The sequence below is a fragment of the Melozone crissalis genome, unplaced genomic scaffold (genome assembly GCF_028551555.1).
Source record: "Melozone crissalis strain CALT ecotype California unplaced genomic scaffold, PUWL_Pcris_2 ptg000027l_1, whole genome shotgun sequence".
Lineage (NCBI taxonomy): Eukaryota > Metazoa > Chordata > Aves > Passeriformes > Passerellidae > Melozone > Melozone crissalis.
The window spans coordinates 65398535-65417109 of NW_026535805.1; the positions used below are offsets into that span (position 1 = coordinate 65398535).

Here is an 18575-nt window from a genome sequence, read left to right on the forward strand (position 1 = left end):
TTCCAGAAATAATTGCACATATTTCCTCTGTTCTTGCATTCTCTTGAAGGCATCTTCTGGGAACAAGCTTTTTGGCTGGATGGTTCTTTGGTCTGACCCAGTGTAGTGAGCTGGCTGACCTTCAAGGCATTTCTCCACTAAACAGCTACTGCTGCTCATCTTGAAAACTCTTCACATCATTCCTCCAAAGCACTAAAATAGAGCTCATCTCTGTAATCACAGCTTTTATGCTCTCAATCATTTCATACCTTCAGTTTTCTGCTGAGGTCACCAACAATATTGCCAATTAATGCCAATTTGCTTCAACACCTGCCCATTAAGAAATGGATGGAACACAAAAACCTCGTTTTTGACAGAACAGTGAACAAGAATCAAGTTTTAATGACACATAATCACCACCTACCTGGGACAGCTGTGTACTGCTGATGTGGAGGAGGGCCTGACTCAGTATCCCATTAGCAATCACTGACCTATGAATGACACTGTAGGCAAGTGTTTTAGACTTTCTTAAACAATTATATAACTAATCATTATGGCGCAACCAAAAAGTCTTCCAAGAGGTAGAATAAGTTCAGAAAGTCCACTACTAACGGGGAGATGTAATCAGACATGTCTCTATAGTTAAGTTTCCACTAAAAGCATAAGAAGGAGGGAAAAAGATCCCAGCTGGCTGGGACTGTCAAATTTTTCCTCTTTTTGTGCCATATAATTTGCAGAGTTTGGGAAACTCAGTTATTTTACCTTTCTTTTAAACTGTCATTGATTTTAAATCTCTGCAAGGAAACTATCATGTCATCAGAAGAAAGTCTTTCTGAATCTTTCTAGTAATTTAATTTCCAGCTACTTCTAGGGCCCTACCTTGAAAGCAGGCACAGTGTTATTTTAAGTTGATGCAGCTTTTCCATTAAACATGGGCTTCAGGAAGGCTGAAGCTGGGTTAATTTACTTGGAATCAGAAATACTCAGGGTCACATTATTCAGCAAGATTAAACTTGGTTTTAAATGTATTTTTAATCTCATATTACAGTGTCTGCTTTGCAGAAAGGCAAATCATGCCCATCTTTGGAAGTATCCAAGGTCAGGCTGAATGGGGCTTTGACCAGCAATCATCCTGAGTGCTACCATGTGGCACATGCAGAACAACCAGCTGATCAGGCACAGCCATCATGGAGTTAGGAAAGGCAGTCCTGCTTGACCAGCCTGATCTTCTACTACAAGACTGGGTGGATGGGGGAGAGGCTGTGCATGTTATCTACCTGGACTTCAGTAAAGCTTTTGTTACTGCCTCCCACAGCATTCTCTTGGAAAAGCTGGCAGCCCATGGCTTGGAGAGGTGCACCCATCACTTGCTAAAATTTGGCTGGATGGCTGGGCCCAGAGAGTGCTGGTGAATGGAGTTACATCCAGCTGGGAGCCAGTCACAAGTTGTGATCCCCAGGGATCAGAATTTGGGCCAGTCCTGTTTAACATCTTTATTGGTGATCTGGAGGAGAGGATCAAGTGTACCTCCAGTCAGTTTGCAGAGGACACCAAGTGGGGTGGGAGCGTTATCTGCTGGAGGATAGAAGGATCTGGACAGACTCTATCCATTGTATGAGGTTCAACAAGGCCAATTGCCAGATCCTCCACATGGGTCATGATGGTCCCCTGCAGTGCTACAGGCTGTGGGTAGAGTCCCTGGAATGGTGGAAAAGGACAGGGGTGTCCTGGTTGACAGCTGAACATGAGCCTGGGTGTGCCTGGGTGACTAAGAAGGCCAGTGGCTGGAGAAAAGGCAGCTCTGGGGCATCCTTATTGCTCTCTACAATTACCTGAAAGGAGGTTGTAGCCAAGTAGGGGTTGGTCTCTTCTCTCAAATAACAAGTGATAGAACAAGAGGAAATGGCCTCAGCTGCACAGTTGCACCTGGAGAGGTTTAGGTTGGATATTAGGGAAAAATTCTTCACGGAAAGGTTGTCAAGTGTTGGAGCAGGCTTCCCAGGGAAATGATTGAGTCACTGTCCTTGGAGATATTTAAAAGATATATAAACAGGACACCTAGAGACATGGTTTGGTGTTGGACTTGGCCATTCTTGGTTAAGCTCAGGTTGGATTTGATGATCTTTGATGTCTTCTCCAACCCAAATGTGTCTATGGTTATACCATTTTATGAAATAAGACTCAAGTGTGACATCCATTAGGAAAAAATATAACTTTTTACTCATAATTTGAACTTTACCAATTTTCTGCTTTAGAAGATTTAATATTTCAAAGTACATAATTAAAGCCTTGATCCTGTTCTGTAAATTTATATTTCTACAGAGCACATGTAAAAGGTATGACTAATCTTGATTACTGCCTTTGTCAACACTGGTTCAAAAAGAGATGATAATGATGATGCTGTTATTTATTTCTCAAATTAATTTTTGCAGTTTCCATTTTAGTGAGCATTGCTGAGAATTTCTGAAAAGAATAGAAAATATCCCTCTGTAAAATATGCATATGAAAATGGTAGCAACATAAACATATTTAATATTTATATATTGATATATTTTTATGATGTAAAAATAACCCTGTGGTTTAAATTACAGAAACATAAAACCATAGACTATCTCAAGTTGAGGGGGTCCATAAGGATCACTCAAATCTCTTCTCCTCACAGGACTACCTAAAATTAAATCATATGACTAAGAGTGTTTTCCAGACATGCCTTAAACTCTGAAATGCTAAAATAGCTTGGCATAGCTTCATTGCCTTAAGCTATAACTGAAAACATTGGCCATTAAGTTTCAGTGGATTTCATGACAATCTCTTAGATTAGAAAATACTGGCTTTCATGCATCTTTTTGATGCCAACTGGAATGTGTTTTGTAAAATCTCTGTTACTAAAAATGTTTCAGCATACTCAAAAAAGAGCCTTCAATATAATATACTTTTCAAATAGACAGATTTGTCTTACGCTTATTCTAAAAACATAGATTTAGGGTCACATAATTTCTTGCAACAACACCAGCAACACTCAACTCAGAGTGAATTCAATGTGGTCTCTCTACAGTTTTTAGTCCAGTCTGTGGCTGAAATGTATGCATATATATACATATATTGGCAGGTTGATTTTCTGTATATCAATGAACCTACCTGCCCTCTGTATGGCTGAGTGTTTGCTAATAGTTATTACAGGGACAGACAGAAAGCAGGGGCTTTCTGTTGATTGGAGAAGAAAACATGACTGATCCATTTAGCAATAAGAATCTCACATTAGCTCACTTTAATCATTGAACAACAAAAATACCAAATTTATAGCCAGGAGTGGAGACATGAATGAAACTCTTGTGATGCCCAGACAACAAAACAAATTATGGTGATATCTACTGTAGATAGGAGTCAGAGCTTTCAACTTGTCTCAGAATTCAGAGGGATTTAATTACGATATCAAAATACGTGTGCATCCTTTGATGCAGCATGAATTCAGAAGAGGGTCTGTATTTATTTATTTTTAATGGAATTCATAGATGCAGGTGCACAATTCTGTGACAGTTCTAAGAAGACAGTAATTATCTGGTAAAGTATGCATCACCAAATCATTTAATAGATGAAGGCTTCTATAGAGGAACATGCTCTTTCAGGTGAAGTAACAATTTGAAGTTGTAATATGATGTCTACAAAATTCACTGAAAGCGCCTTTTAATTACACAGCTCTATCTACAATATTTTAATTGACAGATGTTTAATTAAATGGGAGGAAGGTGAAAAAGCACGTGAGAAACTCCTCCCTTCCTACCAGAGAAAATAAATACTTTTAATTCTAATGTTTCATCAGATACATGCTTTTGAAATATAATGACTGCTCTTTAAGACATGTAATTCTTTTTAATTAATACATGAGTTTACAGACACTGAGCACCTATATATGATGTTTACATACAGCCTGTATAGCAGTACTTGCTGGGGACTTACACTGCTTTATTCAATGCAATAGCTATGCATTTAAATCAATTGGATTACTATTCTACCAGTGAGGACCAAATGAAAATCCTTTCAATTATATAAATTTCTCTAGAGGTGATTTACAATGGAAATATTAATGAAAATTTCATTACATCTGTGCTGCTAGGTGCTATTACATTATTATTTTTTTAATGAACCAATGGCATACAAGCCTGAGTAAGATACTTTTAGAGAATACATATGGACTATTTGTCAGAATCTTGCACCTTTTTCTTTAATTTGTTTCCCTTGAGCTAGTATGTAATTGGTTTCTGAGTAACCTCAACAACCTTGCCTGGAACACCTTTCCAGATAAATTCTTCCTTTGGGGGAAGGGGACAGGGACCAGACTAGTTTATATTAAATCTCAGCACAAAAAGTAGAAAGTAATTATGAGTCTCAAAAACTACAATAGCAGTCAGAAATCAAAACCTAACATTAAATGTATATAAGGAAAATAAAAGATACAATGTTGAGATCATTATAATTTTACACTATAAATGCAAGTGTACCAAACTTCAGCTCTTAGAAATAGCTTTTGGCAGCCTTTTATATCCCCAAATGGGGCATGCTGTCCTTGCTTAGAAAAATTAGCTCAAGGTTTGGGAAACTTTGAATTTCACACAGTCTGCACACCCCTCCGGAAAAATCTGAGCCTTGACTCTTGCTTCTCTCTCTGAGATCAGTGTCAATTTGTTGCTGGAACTTGTGGAAAGACATTGGATGTAGCTTAGAGGGAGAACTTGTTACCTCAGTTTTACTCTCAGTTTTCTCTATAAGCCACATACACATGTACCTGGACTGCCAAGGTTCACCTATGCTAACATCAAATTTAGAAATGTTTTCTTTTTTGCTGCTGCAGCTGCTGAAAACTTGAAATGAGAAAATTCATAAGAACTGTAAAAAACAATGTATTCACATGCAAGGGCTGTGTATGGGGAAAATATATGTAATTAAGAACTAAAACCAGATACCTAACAAATTGGGGAATTTCTGTGCAGAAGAAATTATCAAGGTGATAAATCAAATGTTAATTTGATTAATCAAATACTAGAAGAAATAACTCTGCTGAAAGGATTAGCAGTGACTGTGGACATTAATAAAAGGAAAGGATGAGACTTTTAAAGATACTTTTTATTCACTTCATCAATGTCATAGTGAAAGTCCCAATCTAATCACAATTAGAAAAACAGCTCTTCTGTACAGCTAAATCTAAACAAACATTTCAATCCAAAAGATTTTCCTTACAACTCTGTTGTAGTAAAGTAGCAAGGTGTTATTTAAAAGTTTTCTTCAAGCTTTTATTGCCATGATTTCTGAGAGATATAATCAGAAACAGAAAATCTGGATAATCGTTCACTGAGTCATTATAATAATTTCATATTTCATTAATTGAGGAAAACTTATTTTCAGTGTGTTCATCTCATTTCATAAAGGTCTTCAGCACAGCGGAAGTGCAAACTGCTGAAGTGCAGCTGGCTGTGTTTAATCTGTTTTATCTCTCTCTTCAACAAAAAATGGAAGACATGGTGACAATTAATGAGAGTAACCATTGTGTGCCTCTATGTGAGATATTTTTGTATTTATTACATCAATCATTTTATGAATTTACATTGCCAAATGATACACTGTGAACTGGAAGTCAGTTCAAAGTTACCTTGCTTTCCTACAACATGAGAAAATAATGGATTTTCAGATCGAGAATTGGCAGAGGCAACTGAAACCATGAACATGTGAAATCATTCCAAAAGAAAGGATATTGAACTGAAATTCTGAAGTTTCTCTTCTTGAAGCAAGCTACAGGATGATTAAAATAAGCTTTCAGAATGGTGTGTTTATACTAAAATGGAAGACACTACAGGAATATTCAAAAAAGCAAGAGTATTGAAGCTTTCATACATAGGACATCCATTCAATCTCAATTCAATGTTCTGGTCAGACATTCCTCGAGGGTGTCCACCTCCCTGTCTTGAATCCTCTTCCCTTTTTGCCATTTAGTGCTTGGGATTGAGTCGTATCATTTTGTCACTCTGGAACTAGGACTACCATAGACATTGCAGATGTAGCATTCTACTGGTCCCATCAAGAGCTGAGCATTTGTATTTTTTTCTTTTTTAAAAACCTGATGATGAAGTAGGCAACATCTTTTTTAAAGCAAAACTATTTAACTCAGCAGATAAAACAAAGGCATCAAAGAAAAATATTTTTAAAGCAGTTTAGAAAAATGTAAGTGCCTGTTTAGCTTAATCTAATCAACTAACTTTAACATACACTATCAAAATTAGAGTTCTCAAATTACACAAACACATAGAAAACAACAATTTATTCTGGTCTCACTTCACTTATTAGAACATCATTTTTAGTCAATTCAAGGAAGGGGGATTCTCAAACAAATGAAAACTTAGTATATTCTGTCTTCGCATTGTAACTGTCAAATTATCCCATGGTGTCTTAAACAGTAATTTGTTTTATTTACAATATTTTTCTCCACCATTAATTTCTCCAGAAAGCTGGCCTGGATGTGTAGGATAATCTGGTAGGAGATCTCTAAAGTACTTTCTTCATTGTTTTAGAGCTAGGACTCTTCAGGTAAACAACCTGTACTCACTAGCCTTGAAACCACCTCCTTTGTATGTTTTATGTTCCCTTCTGGAAGCTTACATTGTGTTCAATAAACTACCTATAAGGTACAGATGAATGTGACTGCCACTGTCAATCCCTGTAGCATTTGTCACAGTAGTGACCAAGATAAAATAATCAGTTGTGAAGAGAGCACTTCGGCTCATTTCTCTGGGTTTCAGAGAACCCCGTTAAAGTTCTGTACTGCAAACTGCCCTGATATTACAAAAGATGTATATAAATCCTGAAGATGGTATCACATCACACACAGCAGATGCTTCACAGCAGAGGTGACAGAGACAGGTCCAACAGAGGCAGGAGAGCACCAGAACAGAAAATGGTACAATCCTATTAGGCAGAAAGACCTTGCTGCTAAGATGGCTAAACTACCGCCCCTATGCTACAAGCCGTCAAAAATGACAGCTTGGTAAACCTGGAGTAACAGTAATTCTGTAGCTCTCCTTCCTGTCCTTTCCTTTACATGGTGTGCTTTTTGGAGTAGAACTTCCACCTATAAATATAGGTGCATTGTCTATTATGGCATGGATCTGAGTGTGGTTAGGAAGGTACATAAAACTGCAACGCAAACTTGCAAGATGTAGTGTTCAAAGTGAGTCAGATCTCCCCTACCAGGGTGATGTAAAAACAGGATTAAATATCATTAGTCTTATTGGGCAATAGCACTACAGGAAATGTCAGTTCTGCTTTTACTTTACCATAAACCTGAAAATATTTAATTGAATAAAATAGAAGTGTTCACTAGATGGTAGTTGAAACACATTCATAACCACTTTTCAAGATAAGATCACAGCTCAGTTACACTCACAGCTTGAGAAAAGTTTAACCATACAATGCATCATCTCAAAATCCAGTCATTCCTGCTCAAAATATGTAGGGCCTTGCTTTTGAGTTTCACAATAAGATTCTAGCAAGTTTTCATTTTGTTTTCTGTGAAGGGAGATCATGACTTTTACAATCTATGATGTAGATTGTCCTGTTTATTCCACTTCTAGGTCATAGTGTCTATTTTATACATAGCTCTTCACATGAGTTTATGTCAGGCTTCAGAAAAATTAAGTGCTGTATAAAATCAACCCAGTACCTTGCTATTACACCTTTTTTAATTTTTGTTTTTCTGCTTATATTTCAAGCCTATACCCAGTCTTTTGAGTACTATCTTGTGTGCTAACTCTAAATTACTCTGTTTCAAGTCTACAAAACTCCAGCCACTTATTTATATTTTTATAGTATGAGAAGTTAAAAGTGTGCAGTTCCCACAGCAGTCATAATGATTGTTAAAAATGATCACAACACACTCATTCTAGCATTTAGTAGGCACTAATTTACTAAAATGTGATAATGCAATCCCTACCACAGCCCTTTTCTTATCATGTAAGCTCTTTGCAGAAAGGACTTTTTTTGCCTGCAGAGAACCTGGTGGACAGGCAGAGCAGCATGCTGGATGCTGAGGTTTGGATTCTTTAGTAAGACAACAGTACAAGGCAGTCCAAATTAACAGTCATCTGGATAACTGCAAACAAATAAACATGAAACCTTTTGTATCTATGACCATTTTGGTCACCAAACACTGAGGTACAGGTATCAGCATATTTTTATTTATTCATTTATTGTACATTATGCCTTTATACTATCATACATGCATATATGTATTTTTAGCAGATGAAAACAAGCTTTAAGGAGTAGTATTGAGAGACAGTGGTTGAAGAAGTGCAAAGCTTGAGAGAAGTACAGTAAGCATCAGACAATTTTATTACTGTCTGAGAAGAAAAGGGAAAACAGAGGAGAAGCTTCTGTCCATTCAGTGTGTCTTCTTTCTCTATAATTTAATATCCAACTGAAAGACTAGAGCTGAGATTTGTTAGGTGTCAAACAGGTTTTGAGCATGAAGGTCCATGTCCTTGTACAGCTAGTATTTACATCTTCAATCTTCATTACTGAAAGGACAGCACTCTTGCTTACTAAGACACCCTATGTTCTTTGGTGACTACCACTTTTCCTGGAGAAAAAGTTTTTTTTTTTCTTTCCCCACAGTGCTGCAATTAATTTAATCACAGTTGTTCACTGCAGAAAGAAGAACTGAATATCCTCTGGGTAAAAGAAACATTTTTTTCCTCTTTTATTTCTTTCTCTTTCTCTCCCCATCTTTCCTATTAAAAAAGTTTTCTTCAAGAATTCAACTTTACATTATTTTCTTAATTTCACCTGCATTTCAGCATCTCCAGCTGGATTAAATTAAACAGTAAAATGTAATAAAGTATAACAAAAGTTCACATGAATTCATGTCTAAATAATGATTACATCTGACTGTGTTCACTCTTCCAAATGTCTCAACTGTCCCAGAGTAAAAACCTAGCAGTTCATGGCTGTGTGTTGTGGACTTTGTAAGTACAGAATTTTACAGTATAAGCACTTAAAAATCAATCAAAGCAAACAACAAAAAGAACAAAGCTAAGTTAGTCTTACTGTAGCATTTTGAAGCTCAAAATGAGAAAAGAACTTATAAAGTTCACACCCACCCTGCTTTTATTATTCATTTGCATACCGTGTTAGTTGAGTTTCCATTTAAATGTAAGCCACTGTCAAAGAGAGGTGATGAAGTTCCACTGCTGTGATCACTTGATGGTCCAGGGGAACCTGGAAATCAGTTAAAAAAAAGCCTGCCGATGTTAAAAATATATGTATATATCAGACAACATCTATTCCAGCTGTAAAACACAGGAAGAATTTTTAATATAATTCCCCCAACCAAGACAGAAATACTACTTGTACTTCAGAAAGGCAGACAATTAAATATCCATACGCTTTATTTAATGTCTAGAAATAAAAAAGGTTTCTAGATGTCATCTGAGAAGGACTGTGCTCATGGGGTCTTTTTGTGTGCTTAACTGTCTTCAGGATTAAGCCTTTTTTCACTGAGAATGAGATATTCAAAACAAGCAGTCCTTGTCTCATCCTTATATTTCCATGTTATGACATTTTGCCATGACATGAGATGGTGTAGGGAAGGGAGATGTATAAGAAGGGAGCAGGGGAGGCAGATGCTACTCCTGATGATGTGCTCATGGTGATGATATGGGTTGCTGGGAAGAGACAGTATGATTGCAGTTACAGAGAGCACAGCACAGCACTAAAACTGCCAGCACAGCAGCTGGTCTGACTGAATGCTGGAACAAGTGCCTGAGCCTTCTGGGATGGCTGGAGTAGCCAAAATACTTCAGAATATGCATGCACGCACTTAAATCCTGCCTGCAGTGTGATTTGGGAATTTCTTTATTGCATAATGCAATTGCTACTTAGCTTTCTAAATGTGTCATAATGCTTCATGACTGGAATTCCCTTTTGTGCATGGACTTGTGAAAAGCTCTTCTTGAAATGGGGTGCTATTCTCTGTAACTCCAGTTTATATATTGCATTAAGTCATAACTATTTTCCATACTTTTATCCACCTTATTTGCTTCTTTTCTCATTACAAGAATGAATATTTATAGCAAGGCATTTACCAAAGATCACTTGACTCACAAACCTTGGTTTCAGCCTCTACTGAATGGCTACACCGAACATTCTAGAGGGGTGCATGTAAGCTCTTGTGGAGGTCCAGGTTCAGTTCAGGAGAAGGGTCATTTCCTAAGTTCCTTACATATCTGATCATACCTAGCAAGTTCTTTTTTTTTGAGTATGCTTCTATTGAGCTGCTTTCTATTTCCAGAATTGGCACTTTATGGAAGCAGTGCCATGATCTCAGGCTCCCAGACAAAGATGCTGCAGTATCTCCTGGTGAGAAAGCCAATCTCCCCATGATGCACAAAGAGGGCACCAATATTGCTGGACCTATGTGAACCACTTGAGAAGGTGGCAGCCAGCTTGTGTAGTGTGTACTAGGTCTTAGTGGCAAGGGTTTATGGGCTGGGATGTCTCCAGAAGTGGGGAATGGTTGAGGCTGCCCTGGGCCAGGCACAGACAGATCCAGCCAGATCCCACATTACCACTGGGCCCTGGAGCTGAGCTGGTAGCACCTCTGGGGAGCTATTTAACAAAGGATAAAATGCAGAAGGGTGGAGACAATAGTAAGGGAAAGAGTGACACAAAAATCAAATGAACCTCAAGGTCAGTGAAGAAGGTGATGGACAATTTATTTGTCTTTGTTTCTCATTGCCTGAATCTATTTTAATAGACAATACATTTGTCTAAGTTTTCCCACATTGCCTCTGCTTTGGCCATGATGGTAATTAATAGCTAATCCCCTTTTTGTTCTATTTGTACACCACATTCTGTTTGAGAACAGGGAGTGAGAGAGTGTCTGAATGAGAGTTTGGCTCTTAGCTAAGGTTAACCAATGACAGGCAATACAGTTCAAGTATGTGATGTCAGTCTACAAGATGAGATACAAGTTCTAGTAGCACTGTCGTAGTCACAAATAAATATGCCCAATGACACAGACACTACTGGTAAGATGCTGCTAATTTGCCAAATTCATGTTTAAGCTTGGACATAGTTATCCAAGGAGCAGTCAACATAATTTTAGAGTTGTCTGATGATCTAGTAGGAAAAGTAGGAAGAAACATGAAGACTCATTATAAGAAAAACGATATATTTTCAAATGAAAATGATAAGCAGTAAGCACTGAAAGAAAGGTTCTAACATGAAATGTATAGTTCAGCTTAGTAGAGGCCTGTCAAGTTGGCTTTTGACAGGTATAAAAATCTAGATTAAATGACTGACATTCTTCTAATGGCAAGGTCTAAACTATGACATCTATGAGTCTGCTAAAAATAGGAAAACACAAGTACGTAGCTGAATGCAATTTAAAGAAATAAATCTAAATCAATCCAAAGAACAAGACACATTTCAAAACTTTTTGCTTATTTTGGAGAGAAAATAATCTGCTAAAATAAACTGGTGCAAAATTATTAATTTGATCAAATAAAGTGATTTATTATGAACACTTTTCTACTTTCAACACTGATCACAACTGTGCAATTTGAATATTTTATCTGATAACCAAAAGAGCCCCAAACTTCCATGATCTGTATTGTTCATACACTTTTTAGTATTGCTACTGTTAAACTACTCAGCTGTCTCAACATAATTCTGCTGACAAAACCAATCAAAATAGTAAAGTAATTTATGAAATATACATAGTTAATGTTATCCATTTGTTTGGTAAATGTCATCAAAGTAACTTTCAGTGTAAATGTATGGTTCAAATATTTGCAAACACTATTTATTGTATTCAGGCAAAGCTTCTATTGAAAAACTTTCAGCTATCACCCATGACTGTACTGCATCTTAATGTTTTTTTTCAGTTTTATTTTGAATAAATTATACATAAGAAGCAAGGCAGTATGCATTTGATTCTTATATGTTAAACAGTAAAGATTTTCTATTTCTTCCTGTGAAGCACTCAAGGATTGAATTTCTATTTCTGTCACTGTCAGCTTATTACAAGAATCCTGCAAAGAGGAAAACAAATTACTCCCATTCACTAATTTCCTCTTACCTAATGGGAGCTTTAAAAATGATGGAGCTTCCCTGAGGTATTGAACTGTGATGGTAACTTCATCGCCAGCATTTCGCAGTAGGTGTACCTGTCAAGTGTGACAAATAACAACTACTTTAAACCAAAGAACAATCAGTCATAGAAAGCACATTACTTACAATGAAATCAACATTTCTGTTGATCTATAATAAATTCGGTGTAAGCACTTCTGGCTTAGAATGTAGAATAGTGGAGGATCAAGCCAAGCAACAATGGAAAAGAGTAGGCAAGACCAGTAGAACAACCTGAATAAATAATGTGTTGGGCAACCTGATATTACATACCAGCTGAACACAACTTCCACTAACTGATTTTATAAAACTGACATAGGATAGTAGGGAAATATGTGTCTATGTAGATTAATGTAGACATTAATTTTGTCTGTATACAAACAGAAAGATATATGGAAATGTATTAATACATCATACACATCTTGATCTTAAGTATTTGGTTTGATTGATTTGGGTACCAAGTTAAGCACACTTGTGTGATTCAAAATTGAATTTGTGATTCAAATACAGTCTTAAGTTTTGTGTCTTTATTGTCTGTAAGCATTTGTTAACCAAAAGGGAACACACACACATGTCTAGACATGTTTTAAACCATCAGAATTCACTTTGGGGAATAGCACGCCATCACATAAAGTTTTTTTTTAAATGCAGAACTACACATATTATCTCTGAAGGAACTCAGCTCCTACTTCAGGGCAGAGGTGTTCCCCAGTTTCATATCCATGACTCTCAGGAAACAGGTATTGTGTTTGGTTTGCATGTGGCCTGTACACAGGGCCTGCATATCCCTGACCCAGTTTGTCAGAAATGGATGCTACAGCTTGTGGCCTCTAATCTGAGCACAACCAGAGCATTCATCCTCCAAGCAGAAAAGGAACTAACTGTAGCAAACTGACTTATATAGATGCATTTAATGGTTTAATGTGCTGGGAGGAAGCTGGTGGTAGTGTTGTTCCAGACCACTGCGTTAGCACAATGCCACGTTGGCCAACATCATGAGACGCAGGATTACCTCAAACATCTTAAGTTTTCCACTTGTGTACATAAAATAATGCTTACACCAGAGACTGATGTATTTGCTTACATGAAAATTTCAAGCTCATGTCTGATGGAAACCAAGAACCCTTTTTCTTTTTTTTCTTCCACCCCCATCTCCCCCCTCACTCAATCTGCTTTTAAATGATTTACTATGAAAAATACAACAGCCAGTGCTGCCTACTCAACCCCAGAAATCTCAGTGTTGTGCTTTTGGGGACAAATGACTATAAGAGAACCTGAGGTCTCATTGTGGGAAAAAACACTGTGGAGAAAAATAATAAGATCACTGATTTCTGACTAAACCATTTGAAGATGTTCACAACAGGAGTAAACAAGAATGACAGAGTAGCAAACTTTGCACGCATTTTTAAGATCATACAAAAGTATGTTAGGGCTGCAAAGTGTTATGAACAAAATTCGGGTAATATTTTTTTTGTGAGAAAAAGTTACAAAAAGCAGCCAGACCACGGGTAGCTGCTGAAGTTCTTCGTGTTTTGTTATTGTAATCACGAGTCGTTGTGGCTAATCGCTCCTTTTGTATCAGCAGAGCCTCGCCCGAGGCTAAGTTGTACCTTTCCCAGAAGGGTGGGAACCTTCCCGAACAGTAGAAGAGACCTGAGAAGGTGGGGGGGGCTATGCAAAGTGACTCCAAGACCACAATGCAGCATGGGTCCCCCGGTGTACGGAGAAAACCCCAAAACAACGAGCCACCTAAGAGTTGAGAGACTGGAGTGATGTCTAGACGTGAAGAGCTGAATGCTGAACCTGCAGAGATGCAAAACACCTTCAGAGCCTCGCCCTGACCAAGAGAGACGACCCCGGCGGTGAGACGAGGTTGACTGAGCCGGCAAAGGTACCATCTGACGGGATCAGCAGGCCCTAAAGGCTCCCACGAGGACTTGATCCCCAGCTCTGCCCCTTGCGGACAGAGCTGCGCATATCCTCCTTCTCTGAGTCGCTTTGGGAGAGACGACGGAGACTGCAGACCCGTTGAGCCACCCAATCCTGAGTTGATCACTTTTAATAAAGGCATTGAAAAAGGAGAAGAAGTCTCCTGGCCCTGTTTATTTCAGCTGGGGGCTCGTCCGGGATAGCCACGCCGCAAGAGGACTCAGGACTGGCCATCTTGGATCTTCAGAGGACAGCTGGCTACTAGGACCAGGGAGATCGGCTCAGGACAGCGACGCAGAGGAGCACCGGAGCACCGGACTGGTGAGAATCCCGGTGGCGGGAGTGGGAGACGTGCGCATGTGTGTGTGAGTGAGACGAGGGCCGGCAGCCGGACCTTCGAAGCGAGAGGGACCCCTCAGTACCGCGTTTCCTGACTCCTGCGAAGGTGCAGGCCGGAAACAGGGGAAAGCGAGTGGAATTAGCGTGAGTGAAGTCGTCTCCCAAGGGGGAATAAAGGGCCCCCCCACTCCGGGCGTGCGGAGTGAATTACTGTGTATGAGTGGCACGCACCCCAAAGTCCTGACAAAGGGAGGTCAGGCACTTTTGTAAGTCTCGAGAAGGATTCGCGTAAGATTTGTCAGTCCCGAGAAGGATTCGGGTGTTTTCACAAGCCCTGCAGGCAAAGTACGTCCTGACAAAGGGAGTCAGGCACAAACCCCAGCGAAGGAGGCTGTGGTTTGCTTTTAAGTCCTGATACGGTGAAGCCTAAAAATTGGCGAGTTAGGCAAACTAAAAAATCAGGCAGTTGTTTTTCCTGACTGAGGGAGTCAGGCACGACCCGGATTCTTGGCCGAGGCATCGTGTGTTCAAGTCCCGATAGATATAAGACCTGACGAAAGTTGGGCAATCAAGAGATTGGGCAGTTGTTTCAGTATAAAGTCCTGAGCATCAGGCAGAAATTTGAAGTTCAGTGGAGGAGGCTGAAGCTCCTCAAACAAGGTTTTTTGAAACTACCGGTCAGTTGAGGCACCTTTGAGACTTTTTTATTGAGACCTGGAAAATGGGATGTTGTAGTAGTAAAAAGACCGGCAAGAAACTGAGGTATATACATCCCAATAGTCCCTTAGGAGAACTGTTAGTAAAATGGGATTCTATAGAGGCCATGGAGGGATTAGATAAAGTGAAAATGATCCATTATTGTATGGAAGTCTGGCCAGAATTAGAGGTGCAAGGAGGATGGCCTTGGTGTGGGACAAAGGATAAGTGGATGTGCCAACAATTAAATAATTATCTGACAGCTCAAGGAGATACTGATCCTGAGCAATTACTGTATATATCTTGCTGGGTAAAGAGCGCTATTGGGGATGAAGGGGTGCGAATTTGTAAGGTACAGAGGAAGAAAGAAGGGAATGAAGGAGGGGATGATAGAACTAGTAAAAGATGGGACCCCCTGGATTATTTGCCTCCTTCTGCCCCTCCACTTTATAATCCTCTCCTTCAGGCACCTCAAATGGCAGGTCCGGTTCTTCCCCCGGCTGCCATCTCATTACCACCTGCTCAAACTCCTCCTTCTACCTCTTCAGCTTCCGCTATGATAAACCCAGTATATCCTCCAGTTCCTTCTGCATCACCACAAGCGCCTACTCCACCTGCTGCATTCTCCACCCCTTCTTCAGCTCCACTTAATATACACTCAGGCTCTTCTCCCCCTCCTATTGCTGTCCCTTTACCTCCTCCTAGTTGGGGCACAAATGCCTCCTCGCCTGATAAACAGCTATCAGCAAATACACCTGCTGATGGGCAGGAAGTTCACGGTAACCCAGAAATCCCTCGAAGTAGTTTGGCATCTGAAGATGGGCCGTACTGTAGCACCAGATCCAAGACCTCCAAGGCAGAGAGACTCTTTCCCCTCAGAGAGGTTCCTATGGGAGGAATAGCGGGAGGTGTTGGCTTTGTGAATGCTCCCCTAACTGCTTCTGAGGTGAGAGGATTCAAGAAAGAGTTGGGGCATTTAGTTGAGGACCCAGTGGGCATAGCCAACCAAGTGGATCAATTTCTAGGTCCAAATATCTACACTTGGGGGGAGATGAATTCCATCCTGAGTATATTATTTTCCCCAGAAGAGGTCCAGATGATTAGGGCAGCTGGCATAAGAATATGGGAGAAAGATAACAGTCCAGGACCCCAGGTGCCAACAGGTGAACAGAAATTGCCACTAACGGAGCCCAGCTGGAACCCTAACCAGGAGGAGCGGAGGAAGGCCATGAGGGAATATAGGTCTTTGATGATACGGGGGATCAAAGAGTCAGTTCCCAAAGGAACTAACACCCAATTGGCATTTGAGGGTGCACAAGAAAAGGAGGAAGCTCCTGCTGCCTGGCTTAATCGCCTAAGGCGGAACTTCCAGTTGTACTCTAAAATAGACACAGACACCCCAGAAGGTCAAATGCTGCTTAAAGTCCAGTTTGTTACCAAATCTTGGCCTGATATAAGGAGAAAGCTGGAAAAGATGGAAGAGTGGCAAGAGAAGGACATAAATGAGTTATTAAGAGAGGCATTGAAGGTGTATTTAAGGAGGGAGGAAGAAAAAGCAAAGGCCAAGGCTAAGGTCATGGTTGCTGTAGCTAGAGAAAGTGCAGGGTGGGCGGGTCCACCACCAGGAGGAGGCAAGGATAGGCCAGTACTGACAGGTGCACAAAGGATGGAGACACCTCAAGGCCCTTTGAGAGAGCGACATTGCTATTACTGTGGAGAGCCAGGACACGTCAGGAGGTTTTGTAGAAAGCTCAGTCTTGATGCTGCAATAGCCAGGGAACAAGAGAATTTAGGGAAGATCCTTAGAGGTGACGATTAGAGGGTCAGGGGCTTTACACTTTAGGGGACCCAATGCAACATCTAGAAGAGCCCCTTGGTAAACTTTGAGGTGGGCTCCCTAAATGAAGAATTTGAATTTTTGAGTAGATACAGGAGCAGGTAAGTCCTGTCTCAACAAAGAAACATCTGAAGTTAGACAAAAAACAGCTAGGTAGAAAGGATATCCAATAGCACCATAACTGGCCAGTAATACTTAATGTGTAATTATGTGAAAGTAAAAGGTACCTTATTGTTGTCTTGTTGTGTGTGTGAGAGTGAGTCACAAGCAAAGTCAGCCTCAACTTCCCGGGCAGGTGGGAAGGGGGCAGTGGAAGTGTGTGTGTGTGTGTGTGTATGTGTGACCTGCAATACCAGGATACTGTTCCCCAGGCAGGTGGGGGCTGTGACTGAAGTGTGTGTTGTGTGTGACCTGCAAACCAGACTAGTGCTCCCCAGATGTGTGAGGGAGCTGTAGCTGTAAGAGCGTGAGTGACAAGCAGACAGCCTCACAGGTGAATGTGCACCGGAGGCAACCAGGGTAAGGGCCCTTCCAAGAGGCCCAGGGATACTGAGACCTGTGGGCCAACGCCAAGGTGAGGGGGGGGCTGCAGGGACCCGTGATTTTCTAGCAATAATGATCCAGTTTGTGTCTTGAGGGTGTGAAGGAATGTGTGAGAATGAATATAGACAAATTAGAATAGAAGTAATGTAGATTGTGCATTATAAGTTTTACCACATCTCCTTAGAGGGAAGTGTATTGTATAGAAGAATGGTGTAAGAAAAAAAAAAACCCCAAAAATTTAAGTGTAAGGGGTTGAAAGAAATATTTAAGCTGTAAGTGAAAGTAATAAACAGAAGCAAGAGATAAATAAGATCTTGAAAAATACAACAGAAAACCAGTGAATTAAATACAGAGATATAAGAGAATAAAAATACTTTGGGAGTTAAGTTAGCTGAGAAATACAACTCCTTGCAAAATACAGAGTATGTAGAAGTTGATGAGAGAACCAATAACATTAAACAGAGAAACTGAGTTTTGATAAAATCATTAAATAGCAGACCATTAATGCTTGTGTTTGAAAGCATGTTTCAGGTATTCTTCATTACTAATTCGACTGTGCAGACCAAAAGGAAAAAGGCTGGACTCACATCACTCTCACCCCTGGCATTGGACCAGGATTCAGCATCAGTTTTTTTTCCTCTGGCATTCTGGCATTGGACTGGACTGCACCCCATTCTCCTCCTGGCATTGGACCAGGATTCAACATCAGGGTTTTTTTTTCCTCTGGCATTGGGCCAGAGTCCACACCACTCACCCCCGGGCACTGGATAAGGATTCATCTGCTTCACAAGTTAAATCACCTGAGTATACTGTGGTAAAAGGACCAAAGGATTTAAAGTTGACTCTCAGAAGGAAGAGTCAAAAAGACTGAACTGTGTGGGAAAAATTGGTATCAGAGTTCTAATATTGCTTAAAATGTTTCAAAACTGTTTTGTGTAAACTATGTGGGTAGAAAGTTTAAGACTGTAAATAAGTAATTCTGGTTAAGTTCCCCAATTTATTTCTAAAGACTCCAGGTTAATCCTCTACAGAGGACTCCCCTGGGAGGGGAAACCAAAATTGGTAGGGAACAGACCAA

At 39.8% G+C, this 18575-nt stretch overlaps 1 protein-coding gene across 1 annotated transcript in view; it reads right to left on the bottom strand.

Annotated features, from left to right (window-relative positions):
- The window catches only part of SNTG2 (syntrophin gamma 2), a 126508-nt gene that overhangs the window by 67858 nt on the left and 40075 nt on the right, over positions 1 to 18575 (bottom strand). Inside the window, exons 6-7 of the mRNA XM_054279336.1 lie at positions 12104 to 12191; positions 9149 to 9240 (exon numbers count right to left, since the gene is read on the bottom strand). Of these exons, the coding sequence (XP_054135311.1) occupies positions 9149 to 9240; positions 12104 to 12191 (180 nt within the window). The remainder of the gene's footprint in view (positions 1 to 9148; positions 9241 to 12103; positions 12192 to 18575) is intronic.